Source organism: Pelmatolapia mariae, linkage group LG13, assembly GCF_036321145.2.
Source record: "Pelmatolapia mariae isolate MD_Pm_ZW linkage group LG13, Pm_UMD_F_2, whole genome shotgun sequence".
In the NCBI taxonomy this organism is placed as follows: Eukaryota; Metazoa; Chordata; class Actinopteri; order Cichliformes; family Cichlidae; genus Pelmatolapia; species Pelmatolapia mariae.
Window position 1 is genome coordinate 21540535 of NC_086238.1, and position 17821 is coordinate 21558355.

Here is a 17821-nt window from a genome sequence, read left to right on the forward strand (position 1 = left end):
ATTCAAACAGCCACTGTGGGATCAATACTAGGATTTGCACACAACACACACACAGTTACTGCTCAGGTGGTCCAGGTTTGCTTCCCGAGTTTTCCCTCAGTTCACAGCTTCAGCCTGTGACAGGGACATCACTGTCTCACTCTGATAACATGGAGCAGCTTAATGTTTAGCCCAAGACCCACGCACATGCACACACACACACACACACACACACACACACACTAGAGAGCTAAGAGATTACAAAGGCACAGAGACCCATATGCCGACAAGCAATGGAGACGTGTAAACTCAATGTGAGGCGAATGAGAGGTAACGATCAAGGTGAGTTATAACTGCTAATAGTATTTTAAAACGTGTAATGACTGAAGAAGAAAAAACTTTCAGGATTGAGGTGGTGTTACCTGCCACTGCATCTTTATTTCTTCTGCACTGAGTGAAGAAGCAAAGTGATGGAGTTTAATTCTGTACATATGGTAAATTATTACTGATTGTATTGACTGGGAAAAATAATTGACCGTGAAAGTCGCCTAGCTGATATTTATAGCAAAGTGAAAACTTGTTGAAGTCAGTCCAAGCCTTTAATTTGCTAAGTAGGGCTATTAGCCTGTTAATCCACACGAGAGCCTGTCAGCTGTGCTGCGTGGCCTGAGAATGAGCGAGTGAATTCATTTTGAACTTGTAATAATGTAAGGAACAAAATTCAACAAAATTTTCTTTCTCTTAAAATTTTAAGATTTTTTTTTTTATCTGGACAGGAAAATGCTGGCAAGGTAGATTAATGTTAAACACGCTGTTTAATATATTAATAGACTTAACAGCCTTCGACACCCGTTCAAGAAATTATGAAAACAGGATTTATTGCTTAGACTTTACAATTTCATGAAAGAGAGTGTTGAATAATGTAATTTAAAGGAAGGAAAATGTCTTTAAAACAGACTTTTATCCGTAAATAATCTGATTACTTTTCAGAGCAGGAAGCTATTTCCATCTATGGTTGAAGTAATTTATCATTTCATTTTTTTCTGATTTTGATCATCTTACTTTACATCCATGAAAAACAAAAGAGTGAGAGACATAACCCATAATCCAGAGACATTATGAGAAAAAAAACATGGCACAGAATAGTTTGTTGAAATCAGTAAACTTTTTAAGTTTGGCTTTTAATAGTTGTATTAACATTTACAAATGTACATCATCTCAATAAAATTTATAATACAAAAGCTTGAACCTTCCACAAAAAATGAGAAAATAGGAAGTGAAAACTAAACTGTAGTCTTTGAACTTTGGTTAATTAAGGCTAGCTGTTACCCTCAGCTAAAGTTAATATTTTGTAAATATTCTTTTCTGAAACTGATGTTTACTTCAACATATTTTACATTTAATTTGTTTCACCACCAAATATTAATTTTCAGTGATATTTCTGACCAGGCAGCATCTTCCTCTAAAACCTCATTTCAGTCCATGTAGCACATACGTGTGTGTGTGTGTGTGTGTGTGTGTGTGTGTGTGCGTGTGTGTGTGTGTGTGTGTGTGTACATATATATTCATATTTGTATGTGTATATATTGGTTTGCTCTATATGTCTGAAATAAAGATACAATAACAATATACGTAATACTGTACATTCAACCTACAGGCTGACTGAACATTGTAGAACAGCCGGAGACAGAGGGGGGGGGAGTTAGTCTGACACAACCCAAAACTAACGTAAAGTCTTATAAAAGTCAGCAATTATTATAATTTTTATTTTTATTCTGTACAAATTCTTTCAAATAAAAACACTTTATGGGCAATTGGCTGTTAAAGTCATTCTTGTCTGTGCACAGTAAACATTAGAAGTGAACTGAATTTATTAGGTTGACAGGTAGACAGACAACTCTAAGAAAAGGGTGCCCCAGGCAAAGAAATAGTCTGACGGCTTTTTTAATATTTGAACTGTTGAACAAATGAAACAAATAGAAGTTCATACCTCTGACAGCACTAGTGCCGAATTCGATTAAATTTTTCTGTCAAATCACAACAACAGGCACCTCTAGGTACTTTGCATTATAACGTGAAACCCTACAAAAACAGAGAGAAATCAGTTGAACAGTCTTACTGCTAAGCTGAGCTAAATATCTGGATGCCCTTAATATTTACAGCAAAGAAATAAGAGCACTCATCTAATTTATTCTCATCATTTATTAGCCCAGGCTTAATCTGTTTACTCTAAACTATTAAAAATCTTTGAAAAGTTATTTAGAAAACTACACATATTAAATAGTTTAAGAAAAGACGAAAACATCCAGTAATTTCTGTCTCTTTTTGACAGGGATTGTTGAAAATGACTCCCCAGCAGAACCACATGGCAGCAGCCCTGCTCGACCTGTTTCTGCTCTTGTTCGCCTCTACGTGTATGCGCTGCATGGCTGCCTCTGCGAGGTGGCCTTCACTGCTGTGTGGGACTGGTGCAGCACCCAGGACAGGAGGCTGGCAGGCCACAGTAGTCTGTGGGCGCTGCCCATGTATGCCACAGCAATCTATCTCATGGAGAGGCTGAGGGCCCTGATGCTCGCTCAGAATCACTCACTGACTGTGCGGCTCATGCTCTACACTGTTTTCATCTACCTGTGGGAGTTCAGCTGGGGTGTGGGGCTTAGTTTGTTAGGAGCCTGTCCATGGGACTACTCAGGCCATAGGTACAACCTGAGAGGACTGATAACTCTGGACTATGCACTTCCCTGGGCTGTGGCTGCATATATAGCAGAACAGCATGTGATCAGGCACACTTTAAGAATAAGACTGCATAACTGAACCGCTGTTGTGACGATCTGGATTCATGTGCTTCCAAAACACTTAATTAATTAATTTCATATTAATTATATTGAAAGTAACTATTCTGTTGTTTTTAGCAGTATAATAAACCTGACTGTTTAAGTACATTAAAGGAGTAGTCTTGATTTTGGAAAATAAGATAACAAAAAGTCTCTGTACAAAGCCACAGATATGAATTAGCCTGGACACTTGGAAAAATAAAATATTATGAAGAAACAGCAGGTGTAGTTTTATAGTAAAGCGAATAAAAACAGAAAGAATGATCAACAATGAGCTTTGAACTATTGAGAAAGTGAAGCCAGCTTTTTTAAATCCTTTGATCTTTTCCCAAAGGATTGACTCACACTAAGCTAAAAGAATCCAATCCCTTAATACGGTCAACACTCACCTTTTTATATCTTTGCTTTAAAAAGCAGTTTTACTTTAAACATTTAGCCTCATTGAAAGTAGAAGAAATTCCAGCAATCTATTCTCTCAATGCAACATAAATGCTCTTCTCTTTGTAGCTTCAAGGCCAAATTCATGCACGTAAGCGAACGAGGAACTCTCCAAATATTTCATCCTTTAAAAAGATTGTTTAAAACAGCTTGTACCGATTTGCAATGAGGAAGTTAGTGTATGTATTTAAAAAAACCCTGAACAATAACAGCACACGTGGTTCAGCACTTTTATGCGGGTGCACAGACACAGGCCTATTTAAGTCTCCACAGATAATGTGAGACAAAGTGTCTTGCAAAGTAATAGATGGGAGCAAAAATTAAACAAACAGTGAGAATAAAAAACAGGAAATGTCCACAAATGTAGCTCAATGCTGAAAAGTAAGTGTCAGACCAGAAACTAGTTAGTCAAAAACACAAACACGTACCCTGCATTGTGCGTCTAGCCCTGTACATTTGTCTGTGCTGTGATTGGTGCCTTCCTGGTAACGTTTTTTGCTGGTGCACCTAAAGCAGTAAAATTCTGAATTCAAACAAGCTCAAATTTCAGCACTGGGGATAAATAAAATAGTAGACAAAACCTAATAAGTGGGTTTTAAATTATCTTCATATATGACAATAACATCATTAAGCTTACACACTACCACCCCCAAAGTGTCTGGAACAATTCAAATCTTTATTGAAAGGCTCTTTCAGACTGTCGACTGAAGGCTAATTACACTGCTGATTTATAAAGTGTCACCAGTTCTTAAATGTCAGCTTTGTAAGAGACTACATGACAAATGTAGGTGGTTGAAAAGCAGAAGACAAGTACTACAACCAATCAGAAATGTCCAGCGCAGCAAGCTCCACACCCATAGTTCCCATTACTTATTAATAAATATTGTCCCACTTAGCTGGAACGTTTTATTGCAGGGCAACGTTCCTGGATCTTAATTTATAGCTTACACGTTCATGGGAAAAGTGTAGTGAAAATGATTCAGAAAATGTTCATTAAAAAATATTTGTATTTATTTTTTTAGTCTGGGTGCCATCGATAATTATGACTGGCATCTCACAGCCAAATATGCTTTGAACTCATTTCCAATCATTTGTGCAGTACTGGGGGAAATCCCGTACTCCATTAAACAGTGATGATTAAATAGGAATCTGGCAAGCTGAAGTTGGCACCTAACAGCAGTGTCATCTGACAACAAGGCTGCGTTCCTGATACTCGTTGAAACTTGTGTTTTTAAGTCCTTTCAGCCACTGGGACTGAAGTTTATGAGTGACAGTCATCTTGCAAGGAAAGCACATAATGTTATTTCTATAGATATTTATTTATTTTTCTCTCAGCACTCACGTACAATTACATCTGATAGGAGAGTACAGTTTTCACATTCTTTAATCACTTTTATTGCAGGGTTTACATCATTTAGTCTTTATGTGTTAGTCCATGAAATGCTTCTCAGTGAGCAGGACAGTGCTTTCGAATACAGATGTGACTTAGAGTTCATGCTTGGATTGAGGAGTATTTAATGATTGAGGGTATCGATTAATATAGCTACAAGTAAGAAAAGTAAAAAGAAAAGTATCCATAAATAATTTTTACATGAAGATTTACTCACTTTTCAGAATTTATGATTGTACTACTTTAAAATGTAATTAATTTTCTCATTTTAATGATCCTGTGCTATCCAGGGGGAAGGAAACAAAAGAAAAGTGAGTGAGACAACACAAAAATCAGAGACATTTTAAGAAATGAAGGTGGTTGAAATCTATGGGAAAATTTCACAGCAGCAATGAGGGTAATAGAAGGAAAAAGCTTTGCTAAGGCCTTATTTTAGGCCCAGGTTGGACCTAAAAACACTTGCTGTTGTGTCTTTTTTAATATCAAATTTTCCTTGTAAATTTCTCCATACTGTTTTGGTGACCAGGGCAATGGTATGACATAGAGGTTACTTATATTACAAATATCTGAAAATTTTGGGGTGTGATGCTTAAATTAATTTGTTTTTACATCTATTTTTGTATAAAATAGGTTTTTCATGAACACAGCAATGTAATGCCTCACAGTACTAAATTGAGAAATCACATCATCATTATGTCTTCCTGCAATCTTCTACATGACGAGAGGAAAGAAAGAAAAAATATGAAACATGGCATTCTGTTTTCTGCATGCAGTTGTGTTATAGTTGCACTGGACGTAGCGCAGTAGCATTTACCATCAGTTGTGCAGTTGTACTAAGATGTGCAGGGAATAGACAGGGTGGAGCAGTCTACAACGGAGGAGTGGAAATACCAACATTACTTTTATTTTCATTGCATAAAAACACAGGAGGGTGATGGTAAAGTACAAATTGTGTCCAGGACAGAAACAGCTGCACTGTACTACTAACACAACATCAGGTCTTTGCAGACATCTACACAAACAATGTGCCAGCACAGAGCTAGCAAAGACACATCTTATTTATCACCATGTAACAAAGTGAGTGATGAGTAGTCAAGCTTAGAGCACTGTAGCATTCATTTTAGAATCACAGTGGCAACACTTTGAAGTCTATGTGGTGGTTTTCCACTTTGTTTTGTGTTCAAACGTAACCTTAAAAGAAAAACTGCTCTTTTTAAGAAAAGGATTTATCTTATTATCTGGGACTGTAGCCTAAGGTTCATACTGGTAACTGGTAATTATGTCACAGTGTATTTCAGGACATGCTACTGAGTAACATGAAAGAAATATAAAAAAAAAAAAAAGCAGCATAACAAATTACTTTTTACTGGGAAGTAATCAAATTCATTTCTTTTAAGTAATTGTAAAACTAACACTAGATATGACCGTAATGTTATTAAACAGAATTAATTTGGTTACAAAAATCCAAACAAAGCATTGGGTTTGGCTCCAAAACTGTCAGTCTGCTGGTTGACGTGAACAGACGTGAACAGACAGCCTGCTAAGGAGTCAAATTCCTGTTAGCTCGCTGTATCAGTTCACCTCCATGCGCTACCACCTCAATGCATCTGGAACTATTCAAATTTTATTCAAGTGGCTAAAAGGTTTATGAAACAGCAGCAGGTTCTACATGTCAGTTTTGTAAGCAACTACACAAAATGTGTAGGTGGCTATGAAGCAGTTCGTTGGAAAAGTTCATCTGACAACAATCTTGTGTTTCTGATACCTGTTGAAACTTGTGTTTTTAAGTCATTAGAGCCACTAGAAATGCAGCTTATGAGTGACAGCCAACTTACAAGGAAAGGGCAAATGCTCAGACATGAGCATGTTTTTATTTATGCATTTTACTCGCATAAAATTACATGTAGTGATTGATGAATGCGAGAATATAGCATCATTTTGTAATTGTTTATTAATACTGTTTACCCTTACTAAATGGTCTATGCTACTTACTGTATTTGTTTTATACATAAAATACTTTCAGTTGTTCGAGCACATTTAAATAATACGTGCTCCCCTCCCAGCATATGTTTCAATGCAGGTGTGATTTGACGGTTGATGCTTAAGGTCTCTTCCTCTCTGGGTTTTGGATCACAACCAAGGCGACAGTCCCCTCAGCTCTCTGCCACTGGTATCTATGACAGAGAAAGTCACTGCATGTAAAACCACACTGGAAACCCTGGAGAGTTCACTTTCAACACTTTTGATCCAATAATTTGTACACTCAGTGAAAGAGTTTGTGATTTACTGACAACTTAATATTGACTTACTGGCTCTGCTCGGGAATGAGCAAACTGTCTCCTGCAGAAAGACTGAACTCCTGCTCATTCATAGTCACTGTAGAAGATCCCTCCTAAGAAAGAGATGTAGAAGAAGAAGGCAGATTTACATGTGCGTCCAGGGACAGACTGTTGGGACAGACTCTGCATACATACCAACTGCCAAACCCACACATCAGTTTGGGGTGTTGTCATCTCTGTGAGTCCAGGTCCGAACACCATCGCCTGTTGGGGAGGCAGTAAAAAGAGTCTTGTTTATCACTATCATTATCTACAACACATCTAGTCTCCTGTTATTTCAACAATAATTATACCTTTGACTTGTACTTTTACTATCAAAACATCCTTTCTGCTGGATAGACCTTACTATACAGTTGTGGTCAGAGGTTTACAGACACTCATCATGGGCATGTAATTTTGTCATAGTAATTTTGTTCCAGTAGTTTCCAGTTCAGGGTAGGCTTGTGCCTTTGTGGCCCCTGGATTGTCCCTGAAAGTCCTAGCCAATACCCTCTCATGTGAGGGAGACAATTTGTGTCTTCTTGTGGTGGCACACACATTAAACCTGTACTTACAAATATTTATTTAAGGTGTGATCTTGCAATCTACAGTTACTTAGTGCTTTCAAACAAATCTTGTTTATACTGGCAAAAAGAAACAACCATTGCCAGCAGTCAACCATGATCTCTGACAAGAAGCTGGTCTTAAAGGACACTGCAGAACCTTCAGGATTGCTTATTAAAAGAAATAAGTGAACGCATGTTTATATTTGAGTGCGTATGTATACGTTTGACCCTGCATAGATTTAAGACATTTTTTGGGGTTTTTTGTAACTAATTAAAGATGGGTGCTGTGCAATCATTCCACTTTGAGGAAAAAAACACAATTCAAAGAAATCATGAAAACCAAAATTGTAACTATATATGAGTGCAGGCCTAAATTAAATGTTTTACTGAAAATGACTGAAAAAAAACCCTGATCAACCATCTCATATAAGATCATTACCTGACACTAGGTTTCTTACCTCAGTCTCAAACTGAGCTCCGAACATGTCGATGGGCCTGCCATTCCCCAAAGACGGCCTCTGTTTTTCCAGCCAGTCTTTGAAGGAGAAGGGCGTCATCACGTTCATGGTGTTCAGCTGGAAAGGAGGTTCCCTGAAGACTTCATCTATCCATCCAATAATAAACATTGACACCAGCTCAAAGTTTACAGGGACTTACAATTTCTTCTGAACAACTCACTTGGATCAGGTTTTCCCGTTTTGCACTGCTTGGATGCCATGAACCTGAAAGTAAAATACAGTCAAGTCAACATACTTAAAAGAAAGAGCATGATCTAAGTATGACTTGTAAAGATGAAAAGATGCCTTACTCCTTGATTATTGGCACCAGTTGGGTTCCTAGATCCTGACAGTAGAACCATTTTTCAAATAGGATGTCAGTGGTGTTGTCTACATAGTACCTGAGAGCACAAATACATGCTAACATAAAAATCTGTTTACAGGATTGTTTTTTGGTTTTTGTTTGTTTGTTTGTTTGTTTGTTTGTTTGTTTGTTTGTTTGTTTGTTTGTTTGTTTGTTTGTTTGTTTGTTTGGGGGGGGTTGTTTTTTGTTTGTTTGCTTCTTTTTTTTTTTGGTGGGGGGGGAGGGTGTCCAAAAACAAAAACAAATGTGTTTCACTAAGATCTAAGACTCAATTCAATAGAATTTTTATTTATCTATTGTAAGACCCTACAATAAAACAGAACAAAGTGGCTGCTGATGAAGATAGCCACTTAATTAAATCCAAGGCATCACTTAACATTTATCATTTACATATATAAAAAATGTAGCCAGTGGTGTAAATACATATCATTAAAGGTTTATTTGTTCAAATAATTAATCATTAAGCAAAATGTGCTGGGTATAATCTGAAGTATACCAGTCCCATAAATTTTATTTGACCAGATTCGATAAAGTTAGACATTTTACATTGTACTTATTTTTGTTCTTGCTTGTACTTGAAAATTGATTAATTAATTAAAGTAGTTTAAGTCAACATTTTGGGCATACATTTTTGTGAGTGTAGTTTTAAGTCTTACTTAATATAGCATGCTGTCTATTTAGTAAATTATGGTCCTGTATAGAGAAAAACAGACAGTGAGGAGAGTATTCTTTAGAGCAGGGGTGTCCAAGTCCAGTCCTCGAGAGCTACTGTCCTGCAGCTTTTAGATGCATCCCTACTCCAACACAGCTGAATCAAATGATTGGATTACCTCCTCAGCATGGCATCAAGGTTGGCAAAGGCCTGATAACAAGCCATTCATTTGATTCTGGTGTGTCGGAACAAAGATGCATCTAAAAGCTGCAGGACAGTAGCTCTGTAGGACTGGAGTTGGACACCCCTGCTTTAGAGTATAGCCGGCTTGTGATTTATGGAGGGTCAGGAGTGCCAGAATGAATTAATTAGATATACCATTAAATAATTAATTAAATGTTTACTAAATTAATTAAATTTGGAATTTATTAATTACATAAATAATTAATTAAATACCCATTCATTTTATTCAAAACATGTAATAAATTATTTATTTGTTTCCTATTCTAATTAATTAATGACATGTTTAATTAATGAATTATATATTTTATTATGTATTTATTTCACATTTTAATTGATTATTGACATAATTGATTAATTATTTAATTGTGTATTTATTTAATGATTTTGGCACTCCTGGCCCTCCAATTGACATGGGGACTGTTAAATCCCCAAAATGCTGCTGTAATTTGATTATGTTGTCAGATTTGAATTTGATTTTATTTGTTGTAAAAATGTAAATTTGTTACATACTTACAAGGTAAACATTCAAGTTTACATCAAATCTGGTCAAATAAAATATATTTAACTGGTTTACAGTTTATACCACACGTTTTCATTACTGATCTTTGAAAAACCTCTTTTTATGTCAGTTGAGTTTTAATTCAATTTATTGCCTCGTGTTTATGAGGGCAAAGAATCTTTTTTTTAAGTGCAGCTGTGATTTTCCTGTCGTGTTTGTGACCTTTCATCATTTTCTGCTGTCAACAACTCTCTAAGAAAAAATGCAGAAAATCTAAACTGCCACAGCAGTGAACCTCAGGCAGTCGGTTTCAGTGAGCAGTCTTCTCCTTTCCATCACCAAGCCCACGGTGTTAGCCTGCCTCTGGGGGGAGTGAGGGATCCGAGCTGGCAGCAGGAACATCTAGAATTTGAGACAAAAAGTAGTGGAATGCACAGTGAAGAAGATTCACCTGAGATAAAGCTTATTGCACAAGCTTGCTGTGCTTCCTTATTTTTAATCAGCAGAGAGCAATGGGAACTGGAGCAGAAAAATAGTTTCCAGGAGGGTTTAGTACAGCTGTCTATCTCAACCAGCATTTCACTATTATGTATAAAATATTTTTTATTCCTGTTTTGAAAGATGACTAAATAATTTCTATGTTCTCTGTTAAATAAGTATCTTACTACAAATTTAGAGCTAACACACTACATTGTGGGGGACCTAAGAGACCTGGGCCCATCCCGACTGGCTGTGAGAAGTATTTTCTTAGGTCTTATCTTCAGTTACTAAATTTGGTTTTGTTTGTTTTTTTGGGTTTTTTTAGTAGACAGCTTTTATGACATTATCACAGACAAATTCTGACTATTCACTACAGCCCGTTTCACATTTACAAATACCTGTTAAATCTGAGCAGCACAGCGTGGTTCAGCACAATGTGAAGAAACTTTCCTCTACTTTATTTGGACGCTGCTGAAGACGCCTCAGGTTGTGACATGGGTTACTGAACTTCTATGACTTCCTTATGTCTAAAAGATATTTGCACCAGTCTCATCGGGAAAAACCCAATTGTTAACAAATTGGTTTTCGCAGGTTTTCTTCCTCCTTTTCACAGGAGGAGTATACTTCAGGGTGTGTCAGTGCAAAATGGGAGGAAGGGGCTACAGCATGCAAGTCAATGCATCAAATATATTTTCTTTTGAAAGTAAAAAAAAATGTGGAGGATAAATGGTTGTTCGAGCTGAAAATTTCAGTAAAGTTCAGGGGCTCTGCAGCGCACCGCTCTCTCTGCTGCTCTCTCTCACTCTTTCTCACTCATCTGACATTTAATTACAATCTCTTTGTTTAAGTGACTAGACGGCCTGTCTCAGTCTTCACAGTTAATAATGATGCATTGGGAATTGTATTCTTAATCTTTTCACACATGTGTAGCAGAAGTATTAAAAATAATAATCTGTGCAATTAAAAGGCCCAGACCAAATTACTCTGTACCCATCCAGAGGTAGTATCCTGCAGCTGCCCTTGCATAAACAGCTTAATTAATGCTTTTTTTTAAAAGTGTCATGTTTTTATGCAATTTTACAGTTAAATTCCATCTGAATGAATGAATTTGTATTTGTGAACAGCAAAGTACGAAGCAGAAACAGAAAAGTTTAGAGCTTACCTCTCCCTCTTTGATGTGTACATCCTTGTGTTTACCATTTTCAATCACCTTCAGACACATGTCCCCCTTCAGCTGGTAGAATAACTACTTAATGCAGAGAGAGAAAGACAAACGAAGAATGGCAGTGGGTTAAATACATGTTATAAATATTTATTTGCAGGCATCAGCAGGTACTTCAGTTGTGAAAAGCTGCCAGTCACAATTAACATAAAGAATTCTCAGACCAACCAGTCAAGGCTCAGTCTGGGTAATTTAGTACATCAATACTGAAAGAACCAAGAGGGAGAAATAACACAGAGGGTCCCAAATGCAAGGAATCAAATGTCAATATTATGTTTAGCTCTTGATATTTCTGATATTTCTTAAAGGGCAGTGAATCCTTTCAACTACTTTAGTCAAAAGTATTTCCATTGGCAGAAATGTACACACTCCGTGCTTTGTGTTAGGAACAAAAAGATCCTACACTGACTGATCGAAATCAAAATTATTAACCTAGAGAGGTCTGAATTCAAAGACATGCTGAAAATCACATGAAAAAACAATGCAGCAGGTTAGTCTAATTTACCAAAATTTTATTGCAGCAAATCAATCAAATGGTCCTCAGTAGTTTGTATGGACTCCACGAGCATGTATGCATGACTGAAAATGTCAGGCATGCTCCTATTGAGATGGCGGATGGTGTCCTAGAAGGTCTGGACCGGGACATCACTGAGCTCCTGGACAGTATGAGGTGCAACCTGGTGGCATCGGATGGTCCCAAAGGTGAGCATGGGGGCCAGTAAGTGGTAATTCTTTCATTCTCAATGAACTGCATGGAATGTCTCACCACATGAAGCCGGCTGGGTATTGTCATGCACGAAGAGCAACTCAGACCTTCCGTGGCCCTGTCCAGCTCTCCTAGAAAAACTGCCTGTCTCTGTGCTGGGAGACACAGCAAACCTTATGGCAATGCCACATATTGCTCTGTCATCCTTGAGGAGTTGAACTGCCTCAAGAACTACCTCTGTAGTGCCCACATATTACCTTCTTTTAATTTTTTTTGAGCAGCATATTTACCACCCTGCTCATCCATGAAAACTAAAAAGTCAGAGGTGGGTAGAGCAGCAGTAGGACCCCTAATAGAACAGGTTTTAATGACAAAAAATGACAGTTACTAAGTCAGATACAGCATGAAAGGAGCAGATGGAAGGGAGGTGGGTGGCAAAGTGGCTTGCAGATGTGTAGCAACTGACAAAGCAGCTTAAATAGAGCACCACATATGAGATAGCCATATATGTGATGTGTGGATTGTATCAGCCGAGCCTTCAGCTGATATGAGTGGGCATTTCTTGGAACTGCAGCTGACCTTGACTTCATGGCCTGTTTGAACAAACACCATGTTTAGATTTACAAACAAAGAGCTCATACGTGACTCTGATTCAGCTGACTGAGTGTGATGCAGTTGGTGTTCAGCAAGAAGCACAACAACAGTCTCCAGGATGTAGGCACACATGTTTCGTTCTCAGTGAGGAGAGTCACTGAACAAGAAATGTATAGATAATCAAATAATCAGCCTCAATTAAAATCAAAAGAAGAAAACCCGTAGAAATAATAATAATAATAACATTCATGAGCCAAACCAGAAGCTTATCTTCCTGTGTTATGGCATAAATATTTATGACAGTCAGATTCCTCAGACTGCCTCAGGCATTTAGTGGGTTTTGTTTTGTTTTTTCTTTTTTTCCACAATCTGGCAAGTGTATCAAAACTTACTGGATGGCATTTCTAATCTAATCTTTCTTCCTTTCTATTTTTAAACACAAACTCTGTTACAAGAACTGTAGTTTCCATATAATTATGTTATTATTAATATGAACCAACTTAAATTAAAGCCAACACCTTTGTTTTAAAGTTTAAAATTGAATGTGCAGAAGCATGCAGCTTTCACAAAAAATCATGAGTAACTGTCGAAAAAGACAGAAACGATCTGTATTTTTAGACCATGTCAGAAATTACCACAACACTAACAAGGGTATCCAAGAGTCATGATTCAGTAGCAGTGAATGTTTAATGTTGTGAAAGTGGCTGTCAGCTGACATACTCAATACTTTGACACAGAAGCAAGGAAACCCAGTAGCAGCAGCTGGCCAAAATAGCTTAACCAAGCACTGCAACACTTTGGTGGAATTTGCCCTAAAAGGACAAATGAAGCAAAAGAGACTAGTCCACCTCTCACCTCCTCCCCTTCCTCTATGTGATAATCCTTCCTGGTGTTAGGGCCTCCGACAAACATGACAAGCAGCTGGGAGAAGTGCCTGAGACAAAGAAGAATTGAAATCATGTCAGTGCATGCACTGCGTGTCCTCGCAGTTCAACTGTCTGAATCCCAAGTGTTCAAACTGCCACATAAATTACACATTGCTCAGTAATTACAAAACTCAATTCACATTTGCAAAGAATAAAGAGTGAGAGTGTAGCTAATAGTAAATGTGTTACTTACATGAGTTTGTTGCACACTGGGGGCAGGAAAGCATTCTGATTTTCTGCAATCCAGTGTTCCACATTGACCTGAAGAGTACTGCTGTTCATTTTGATGTGATTTGTGCTGCAGAATGAAACCTCTGGGACTGACCTCTCTGTCTGCTGTTATGACTGCTTTAAGCAAGAGGACACATAAAGTCCAAAATGCAGAAGTGGGAGTAAGCAAATCGGGGTGGAGCTCCATTTCTTAGCTGGGTTAAAGGTTGTTGTTTAATAAGTAACATAATGCTGTCCTGCAGACCAAATGGAATCCTTTGCAACATGCACAACGCCACAATGGGAGCAGTTTTTACCCGGCCTACGCTGTACAAAGGGTATTTGAGGTCTAGTTGAGGTAAAAAAATTATTCTCACTCAGTTTTCTGCTTCATTGGTGGTTGTATATTTTGGTTGGGTTTCAATCAACTTGTAATTAAAGTCCGTTCCTTTAATTCGCTATTTTTATTTAAGTGAAAGCACACAAGTTACACTTATTGTGCATTTCGTGTACTGTTGGGTTGATCTGACTTTAAAACAAACAAACAAACAAAAAACTTGCTTAAATCATGTGTTACCAATTCATGTAATAAAATTAAGTTGTTCTTTGTTTTTTCAGTGGTGTTTTTTTTTTTGGGGGGGGGGGGGGGGGGGGGGGATTGTGTATAAGATGTAAAATATTTAGCACCTTCTTAACATTCAAAATAGCATAAATGTTAAAAATCAGACCTGTATGCTCATTTCGAACCAGAAAACTGTCCTGGGGTCACTCAGACTGATCAAACTTTTTATTTTATTTCTGGAATTTGTGGATGCTGCATCCTCCAGCCTAAAGAGGAGAGGGACCAGAGGCCATTCTGGCTCATTATCAGCACACACTTCAAAAGCTACAAAACACATGGGTGTACAAACATGGTGAACAAAAAACATTGATCTACTTGGATTTTCCAACACAACCATCTATGAGGTTTACAAAGAATGGTCCAAATAAGAGAAAGCAACACTTTTCTGGGGGAAAATGCCTTGTTTGTGCCAGAGGTCAGGGGAGAAAAGCCAGGCTGCTTTGTGCTGGTAGAAAGGAAACTGAATAATCATTACAACCAAGGCATGCGGAAGAGCTTCTCTGAACCGAACCCCAACAGGTCGCAGCAGATGGCCGCCCCTCCCTGAACCTGGTTCTGCTGGAGGTTTCTTCCTGTTAAAAGGGAGTTTTTCCTTCCCACAGTCACCAAAGTGCTTGCTCATACTGGGTCACATGATTTGGGGGTTTTTCTCTGTATGTATTATTGTAGGTTATACCTTGCAAGATAAAGTGCCTTGAGGCGACTGTTGTTGTGAATTGGCACTGTATAAATAAAATAAAATTGAATTGACTGCACGACACATCAAACCTTGAAGATGGGCAGGTTCCACTCACGTTAGTAAGAACAGGAAACTGAGGATAGTTTCTACAAGGTCACCAAAACTGGGCAAAAGAAGACTGGAAAAGTGTTCCCTGGTTTTATGAGTCACAATTTCTGCTGAAATATTTGGATAATAGGGTCAGATTTAGGTTAAACAACATGCAAGCATGTATCCAAACTACCATGTATCAACAGCTCAGGCTGCTGGCAGTGTTTCTTTGCCCACTCTGGACCCTTTAGTACCAACTGAGGATCTTTAAAACATGCCAGCCTACCTCATTGTTGCTGACTATTTCCATCCCACACCGTTTACATGGCTGATAACGTGCCATGTCCCAAAGCTCAAGTAATTTCAAACTGGTTTCTTGAAAACCACTGAGGTCGCCAGATCTCAATCCAGTAGACCACCTTTCACTCCATGGATGTAAAGCCAACAAATCTGCAAAAGCTCTGTGATCCCATTATGTTAATATGGAATAAACTCTCTGAGAGATGTTTCCAGCATCTTATTGAATCTATGCCATGAAAAGGTAAGGTCGTTCGGTAAGCAACAGGTGGTCTGGTAGTACTAAAGTGAACTGAATAAGATATGTGGTAGGTGTATACAGACTTCAGACCAACATGGGCTGATGTTCATGTGAAGTCCCGCTTGTTTCATCAAGATACATTTTGAAAAATGTGTTTTGTAATATTGAAGTCAAATTTGTGACTTTAATCGAGTGGAAAAGATACTGAAGGACTTCATGAAGTAGTTACTAGAAATAAGAGTCACACAAGATGTTAAAACAAAATTCACACACTTCTGTCCCTTGAACATGTAATCCTGGAACATTTTACTCAATAAATAAATGACAATGTCCAGCATTTTTGTAACATGTTTAACTGAAGAATTTACAAAGAGGGCATTCTAAAGGGTTTACTAACTTTTGAGAATCAATGATGAGTGAAGATGAAAGTCTGTGTGAGATATTTGGTCATGGGCAAAGAATACACTGACCAATAAAAAGAGTCAGGTTTAGTCAGCCAAGCTTACATAAAGCCACAAAAACATCCACCACAAAGAAGTGAAAATGGTAATTTAATCTGTTCAGTATCATATCTGCTGTGCAAAGTGTGCTTAGAGTTAAGACATTTAATCAACTGATAATCACTTAACCTTCAGTATGAAAACAAAACAATTAACTATACTATTGACAATGTTTTTGATGCAAGCTCTGTCGTGTTTTCAGTGTTTTCTTGCCAAGATATGTTGAGCAAGATTCATCACAAGAGCAGTTGCTTCTTCCTTATCGTATTATTTTGTCATGACTAATATATTCTTTGCTGAGGAATTATGAGTTACCAGTGATCAGCAAGTACATCAGAAATTTGAAGTCCAGTGGAATATGAACAAAGAAGTCCTTCAAGTGCTGTTCAGAGATATTTAGTAAGTAAAAACCTACCTCCTAGTGGGCCAACTTGAAATGACAGTTTTACAAGTAGCTCACATTTTTTAAACATATACAGCAAAAAAGTATATGCTGTAAGTTATCGAGAGCATAAACAGATTTTGCTATTGAAACAAAATTTTAGGAAACTTATCAAAATGTAGATAAATGAAGACGTGTAAGTGCACACAGTCATGTGGAATGTTTTAGACAGTAAAAATGTATTTTGTCCCAAAAAAGAGCTTGGGAACATGGTTATACTACTTCTGTTAACCCCATTCAATAAAAAGCTGCGTCTACACTTAAGGCACATTTTTTTATCCTTTCAAATCCATCGTGCTGGTGTGCAGAGGTGCACAAAGTTAAACTACCACTGTCCAAAAACATATTAAACTCGCTGTAGATGCCTTTAAAGGAATTTCCGCCAGTTTATTCAAAGAGTGAAAGTCTGACTTAACTCTATGCCATAAACAAAATAAGAAAAAAGAAAGAAAATACTTTTATTTATCTAGTTATTGTAACTAAAGCTATATTTTGTTGCATCTGTTATTCATTGTTTTTTTCTGTGAGACGGTTCCCCCTCGTGGTCACAAAGGTAATAAAATATTATCCCAATACAACAGTTACGCAGTATTTATTTTGTAGACAGACTGTACATAAAGTCAGAACGTGTCTATCAATTACAATTCAATTAATATTTTTTTAATGTACTTTTAATTTTATGAAAACTGTTTAAGCGGGGTCATTCAATAAAGGGATAAAGATTTAATTGGTTCTCTTCCTGTGTGTTCCTTTTAACCTATCACAACCAATATTAGCTTGTGTACACTCAAACTAGTAACGTGACCTCTAATCAACGTATTATATATTTTTATACTTAGTCGTTTTGAAGCTTATTATTTATTTAAGTATTGATTATAGTTCATATGTTATTCCTGAAGATACACTTTTTTAAGGAGAAAATTGGATGTTAGTGCTACCTGCATCCGCTCGTGTTTTGTTGGGCTCATCAGGTTCAAGCTAGGCCTCGGTGGTCACGTGATTTGTGGCCTCACTGAGGCGGTGCCTTCTGCT

General features: G+C 37.4%; 2 protein-coding genes across 4 annotated transcripts; one reads left to right on the forward strand and one right to left on the reverse strand.

The window, feature by feature from the left end:
- The first annotated feature begins 226 nt into the window (after positions 1–226).
- On the forward strand, positions 227–2901 carry LOC134640288 (transmembrane protein 229b-like). Its single transcript, XM_063491970.1, has 2 exons — positions 227–321; positions 2312–2901. Exons 1-2 carry the CDS (start codon positions 273–275, stop codon positions 2791–2793), a joined length of 531 nt encoding a protein of 176 aa, XP_063348040.1. The 5' UTR covers positions 227–272; the 3' UTR covers positions 2794–2901.
- Positions 2902–5520: 2619 nt separating this feature from the next.
- On the reverse strand, positions 5521–17780 carry haao (3-hydroxyanthranilate 3,4-dioxygenase). Of its 3 annotated transcripts, none has more exons than XM_063492070.1 (11): positions 17728–17780; positions 13902–14056; positions 13638–13716; positions 11423–11506; positions 10076–10182; positions 8334–8423; positions 8204–8247; positions 7984–8129; positions 7116–7184; positions 6951–7033; positions 5521–6815 (listed from the first exon to the last, which is right to left on the reverse strand). In XM_063492070.1, the coding sequence occupies exons 2-11, from the start codon at positions 13988–13990 to the stop codon at positions 6743–6745; spliced, it is 864 nt and encodes a 287-aa protein (XP_063348140.1). In that variant the 5' UTR covers positions 13991–14056; positions 17728–17780; the 3' UTR covers positions 5521–6742. The 3 variants fall into 3 exon arrangements, with proteins under 3 accessions (XP_063348140.1, XP_063348141.1, XP_063348139.1); XM_063492071.1 differs by having other exon boundaries at positions 13902–14053; positions 17728–17744; XM_063492069.1 differs by lacking the exon at positions 17728–17780 and having other exon boundaries at positions 13902–14323.
- Between the last annotated feature and the right edge of the window lie 41 nt (positions 17781–17821).

Bases quoted from the DNA above. Each gene is read 5' to 3' on its own strand.
- LOC134640288 (XM_063491970.1), top strand. From the start codon at position 273: ATGGAGACGTGTAAACTCAATGTGAGGCGAATGAGAGGTAACGATCAA. The intron at 322-2,311 runs GTGAGTTATAAC...TCTTTTTGACAG, and splicing joins AATGAGAGGTAACGATCAAG to GGATTGTTGAAAATGACTCC.
- haao (XM_063492070.1), bottom strand. From the start codon at position 13,990: ATGAACAGCAGTACTCTTCAGGTCAATGTGGAACACTGGATTGCAGAA. The intron at 10,183-11,422 runs GTAAGCTCTAAA...CTCAAATTCTAG, and splicing joins TACACATCAAAGAGGGAGAG to ATGTTCCTGCTGCCAGCTCG. The intron at 8,248-8,333 runs GTAAGGCATCTT...TTTTACTTTCAG, and splicing joins CTGGTGCCAATAATCAAGGA to GTTCATGGCATCCAAGCAGT.